This window comes from Parasteatoda tepidariorum, chromosome 7 (genome assembly GCF_982258835.1).
Source record: "Parasteatoda tepidariorum strain Cologne lab strain chromosome 7, Ptep-v5.0, whole genome shotgun sequence".
NCBI classification, from domain to species: Eukaryota; Metazoa; Arthropoda; class Arachnida; order Araneae; family Theridiidae; genus Parasteatoda; species Parasteatoda tepidariorum.
In genome coordinates, this window is record NC_141761.1 from 28,712,114 (window position 1) to 28,718,113 (window position 6,000).

General features: G+C 29.5%; 1 protein-coding gene across 1 annotated transcript in view; it reads right to left on the reverse strand.

The window, feature by feature from the left end:
* Positions 1–4,460, reverse strand: part of Hmgcr (HMG coenzyme A reductase) — a 91,680-nt gene extending 87,220 nt beyond the window's left edge. The window contains exon 1 of the mRNA XM_087167567.1: positions 3,775–4,460. Within this exon, the coding sequence (XP_087023693.1) occupies positions 3,775–3,794 (20 nt within the window). The 5' untranslated portion in view covers positions 3,795–4,460. The remainder of the gene's footprint in view (positions 1–3,774) is intronic.
* Between the last annotated feature and the right edge of the window lie 1,540 nt (positions 4,461–6,000).

A 6,000-nucleotide genomic window follows, 5' to 3' on the forward strand; every position in this document is an offset into this window, starting at 1 on the left:
TATGTATTCTTCTTCTTCTGGGTATTATTCTTATTCTTATTCTATTATTCTTATTTACTTATTATTCCAATTCGTCTGTGAGTGTCACAGAATATTTTAAACCCTTCATCAGAGTTAACCAACAAGAAAAAGGGAAGAAAGAAAAAACTTTGTTCGTAAATTTTCTGCTCTGTTGTGTTACTTATTAAAATCGCACTGTATTGGTAAACTAGTATTAAGAGCTAAACTGAACCCCTTTGTAAGTTAAACCATATCGGAAAATTATTAACATATAATAGCATTTTAGGAGAAAGGGGGGATAATAACAGTTAGCTCAGGTTCGAAAGCTGAACTGTTCACCCTAGAAACTGTTAGATTTAATTAAGATATTCATTATTTAGTTCTTTATTCATTTTTTCAGTCTTTGTATACGATATATCGTTTCTGAATAAGTCACTGATGAGCGACTTTATATATGTATACATATATATATTTTTTTCTTCAGAAAAACTTACATTGCCATTAGTGTGGTTAAAGAGGGCACACATGTTAATTTAGAAATACTAGAATTTCAGTGAAAAAGTAGCAGGCATTTAAATTTTATATGATAATTAAAGAAAACTATCCATTTAATTTACATGTGACGTAGTCAAGACCACATTAGTGGGAGGGAGAGAGAGAGGGGGAGAGAATTGTCCTAGGGCCCAGGACTGCAGAGAGCACGATCAAAATTGCTTTCAAGAAATATAGTTCTTATTAATTAGTTTTTTGTAGATAAATTGCAAAGAATTTCGTAATATCTATATAAAAACTACGATTTTGTCCAATGGGTCTTTACAAATTCTACAAAATATGAAGGGAAAAAAACTCCTTTTAAATTTTGAGGAAGTGGACCCACTAAATTTTTTTCCGGGGCTCGTAAAACCATTGTTTAGCCTTGGATATAAGTTGTCTTTTTCCCCGGTTGCACTACAGCTTTCGTGGGCCCAACGTTGACACACATCAAAGGGGGCGCCCGGTCTAACCCAGCGATCAAAAGCTGCCAAAACGAAATAGAACCTTGCAACTAAATCCTTATTGTTTGTTAGGATATGAATCTTTAATAAACGTATATTAAGGAGACCAAAAATTATTTTTATAACTCTACTGACTGATAAATAAGGATAACTTTAAAACAAGAAAAAATTGGCGAGTTGGCACAGTCAAACAAACTTATCCACACACGCGTGGTAAATTAATCAACAACATGCCAATATGATAGGGCCTTCTTGACTAGTAAAGTGCAATTCAGAATTTATCCACTAGAAAAAAAACAATTTCCGCACAATCGAGGTACTCTGTCTTACCTCACTCATTTTTATATTACTTGCATGTATTTAAAAATGACATTTATTAAAAGAAAACACCCACTCCAATAACAAACTCTAAGTTGACCACTCAAGCAACATAATGCAAGTGGTCAACTTTTGCTGGTTTCACTATGTATTATAAAAGTTCTGATCCTGAAAATGGATTATAACTTTTGTCAGATTTAAAGTTTTATTAGTTTTCCGCTATGAATATAGTTCCAATTCGAATAGTAAATGAAATTACGACTGATGGGAAGTGATACTTCGAGAGTTTAAAAATTAAAATTAAGATGCTGGCCATTCTTAATCTAAAGTACTTTCCTGAATCGATTCAAAAAAATATCGATAGTTTAACTGTAGTATATCTAACTTTGAAAACGAACAAAAACTGTAAAAAAAAAATGGATTATAGCCAAATAAATCGTGCTAAAATTTTTTTAAAAAGTTTTTCCCGCTAGAACTGATTTGTCCCATTTCATAAACTCTAGGTAAAAAGAACCTTGATTAAATGTTAACAATTTTTATTTATAGTTATGATTCTTATAGAATTTGTACAATTAACGATCGCCAAAAATGATCAATCATAGTAGTTTCATGTCCTTGGAATAAGTTTACTTTTAATTTAGTTTATGGAGCTTTTTTCTTAATTAGTGTAGTATTATTCTGAATAACAACGTGAGGTGACAATTATTTAAAGTGAACTTAGGACACGCCATTTATTTTTAGAACAAATTCTTTTTCAATCAAATCGATATATCCGACGATAATAGAGGTCAGTGGGACCAGGGGGAAAGAAAAAAAAAGGAAGGACAATAAAAATTTCTCCTATGGCAGTATACAAAAAGAAGTTCCGTGACGTAATTCATTTGAGAATGGGATATTTGCACGACAGAGAAAAAATGTTAGACAAGTTGATCAAGGGTATAATAGTGTTATCTAAAATATCACTTGATCACGCGATATTTTTGGAATAATCCCTTCATTTCACATTCTTTGATCGTATTCTAAAGAACACAAATTTAAAAGGAGGAGAAAAAAAATAATGATTGCAAACATTCATAACGTGTCTTGATAGAATTCATACAGATTTAGTAAAAGGAAAGTTAATAAGGATATAAGAAGTTTTGAGTGAAGAGGCTTCTCCTCTCGCCATTTCGGAGAATTTAGGTTAAATATTTGATTTGCATTTTCTTGATGATTTTTCGCACTTCATAAGCTTTTAATGACAAAGTGTCATTCAGCCGCACTATGCAATTCAGAAAAAGATTAAAAAATAAAAGGGCTCGCCTTATCAGATAGGATGTTTTAGAGTGTCTATGGATTTTTTTCAATGATGTTAGTAAGAAAATTATGTGATTTATGCAAGTAATTTGAAGCCAAGCATTCAGATTTTTAAAAAAGGTTTAATTTCATTAAAATTTAAACTACTGCGGACTGACTTTCATGACGCTTTACAAATTCTTTAACGTAAATTACGTGAAAACAAAATTATTTTTCAAATATTTTAAAATATATAATACTAAAGTACCGTTAAAAAAAGGCTGATTGGATAATTGTATTGGTGTAATTTAATCAGAAAAAAATTGAGAAATTAAAATATCGCGAGCATTTTATTTCATACTGAGACGGGATGACAGCCTTTATATTTTACATGCTTCGCAAAATACTGCCGAATAGAGTAAATATCTACCGTCAATTTATTTATAAAAATTAAATAAAAAGGTTTAAAAGCATATTTAGAATTTTCCATCCCCGTATCCAATCCCCCAATGAATTTGGTCAGATGGAAAAATACCTTTTAAGCACAATCGAGCCTTTTTGAATTAAATAAAAATACAGGTTTTACAACAGGCACTTAAATATTTTTGTGAAATTCCGAGGTAAAAAAAGTGTTTTTACAATAAATCTAATACAAATATAATATAATATAATATAAAGTAGTGTAATGTAATGTAACATAATATAATATAATATAATATAATATAATATAATATAATATAATATAATATAATATAATATAATATAATATAATATAATATAATATAATATAATATAATATAATATAATATAATATAATATATTATAATATAATATAATATAAAAAAATGTTTTGAATACAAAGAAGTTAAGCATTCCGTATTTGGGCTAGTCAGTATAGAAATTTCTCCTCAATGCACAACATTCTCATTAAGTAAAAAAAGTAAAAACTATTTTTTTGTTTGGAAAAGTAACAGATGAAAAAAAGGCTTTAGATTTTCATATGAAAGAATGAAAGTTTTCTGTCTATTAAAAGTTTATTTTATATTTTATAACCGTCGTTGAACAGCCGACCAAATTGTTTTAAGTTTACGACTACTGTTTAACTCCGAAGTATTGTAATTTTGAACCCAATGAAGAAGACAAAAAGTAGCAAAAATAAAAATAAGATGAAAAAAAAATTACTTACTTGATGATGACTTTAGCCATGTCTTTTTTTTATCTTCTCAGCAGTTATTAGAAACAATTGATATGTATTGGAGAAGTACAGCAAAGTCCTTAACAAGTTCTATTTTTGTAAGAGAATGTATAAAGTGAATTTTCTCTCTTTTGTCAAATAATTCTCTCAAAATATTCAAAAATACAGGAATTTATATTTCAGCAAAGGGAAACCACAGTCGTCTTATGACTCTGATCCACTGTAGTATTGATATATTTTTTGTGATATGTTTCGTTATTTCCAAAGATTAACAAACACTTTCTTAATGTGAGAAATAATATTTATATCCAATGTAATTCACGAGTCCTAAGATTTCAACCTTTTCTTGATATTTCCACAATTAAAGAATCATGTACAAAATTTTCAAATTAACGATGAAATTTTTTTATAATCCAGTTATTTCTTCTAAACAAAACACTTCTTCATTCAAGACACAAACTTTTCCGTTAATTCGAAATCCATGGCGATTTATTCATTTTGTTTTTTCACGTTAATTTTAGACGTTGGATAAAGAGAGTTAAAAGCAAGTTTGGTTAAATCCGCTCCGGTCGCCACGTGAAAAAAGATACTTTGGAAGGAGAAAGATATTCCAGCCAGCAGTTCTTCGGCCACCAACCGATTGACAGCACGCTTTTCGGAAATGACCCGATATCGCTAACACGCGTTAGGGTTGTTGCCTCACGGCTACATCCGCGCTACTTCCTTGCCTTCATCGCTCGGAAATTTCGCCAAGGGAAATGATAAAATTAATTTATCTCTTCAGCTCCTTTTTCACGTAACACTTTTGAAAAGAAGCTTTTATCTCTTTTGTGGGTGAATAGTGAAGATTATATCCGTTAGTGCAAAATGCATAAGAGAAGAAAAAGGAGGAAATAAAACGCCTAGTATGCGGTGTCTGGAAATTCGGATAAAAGATAAAAGGATAAAACTAGATGCATAACGATCTGAGCATAAGTTTCCAATCTTTATTGAATCAAAGCCCACTTGGCAAGACAAACGTTTTTGAACATTCCCCAAGATAGGGGGAAATAGATACATCTCCTCTATTTCAAGTTGTTTCGTGTTTAAATTTTTGATCGAGTCATTAATTTATTGGAAATGTAATGACTAACTTGTTCGTCTTAACTAATATCAATAGTTCCATCAAAATCTTACAGATTTCGAAGGAAAGCAAGCTAGGTGTAAAAAAAAGAAATTTTCTTTTGCACAGAATTAGTTTTAGCATACTATATTACAATTGTGAGTGATAGTAAATTAAGTATTTTATGTAGGTCTATTAACTATTTTTAAATCATCCAGGTTTTACCACTTAAATCTGTTTTTCATATACGAGTTGGTAAAAAATGAGACTAATACTTTCACAGGCTTCTGATCAAAAGAAATGAAAGACTTGTAGAGCGTGCTAACTCAATATCTTTGATGCATATGTTGAGTTCAGAATTAATAATTTTCAGAACACATTTTACATCTAATAATTTGTTCCATATCTACTTTTATACTTCATTTTTATGAAATGAGTTATGGTATTAAAGCAATGAATAAGGTGACTAGTTAAGGATAGGTTTGCGACTATGAACTGTAATTTTTATCTTTGCATAAAATATCTAAATTAATAAAAATATGAAAAGGTCTTATTAAAATACAGATTCTGCATTAAATTGTTCTATTTTAAATGTCATCATCTACTTGCACCAATTTTCAAACCCTGTTTCCGTTAATCTGAACAAGGATATAAATCCAAAAAAAACAGGACTTTAAAATTATTATTGGATTTAGCACTAAGGTTAATCATTTTGAAAAATTGCCTTCTACAGGCATCGAATTTCAAACCCTATTCCCATTAGATATGAACATGAATTTAAATCGTTTTGTGAGTGCTTAGTGTATTCTTAATAGCTTACAAAACCAAAGAAATAGCTCTGCTATTAGTTTTTTAAAATTTAAATTTTACGAATCTCAAATCTTTCGAATACCTCAAAAAATTTTAAATTTTTTATAATACAATTATTTATTTTATTATTGCGCTTCGAATTTAACTTCAAACAACGTTATCAACTACATAACAATAAAATCAACCATTCAATTGACTGTCTAACAATTATTGTGTACATTAAGTATATATTTGAGGGTAGCTTTCGATTAAAAATACCTGAATTTCAAATGGAAATGTCGCATGACAGTCAGGCAGAAATACAT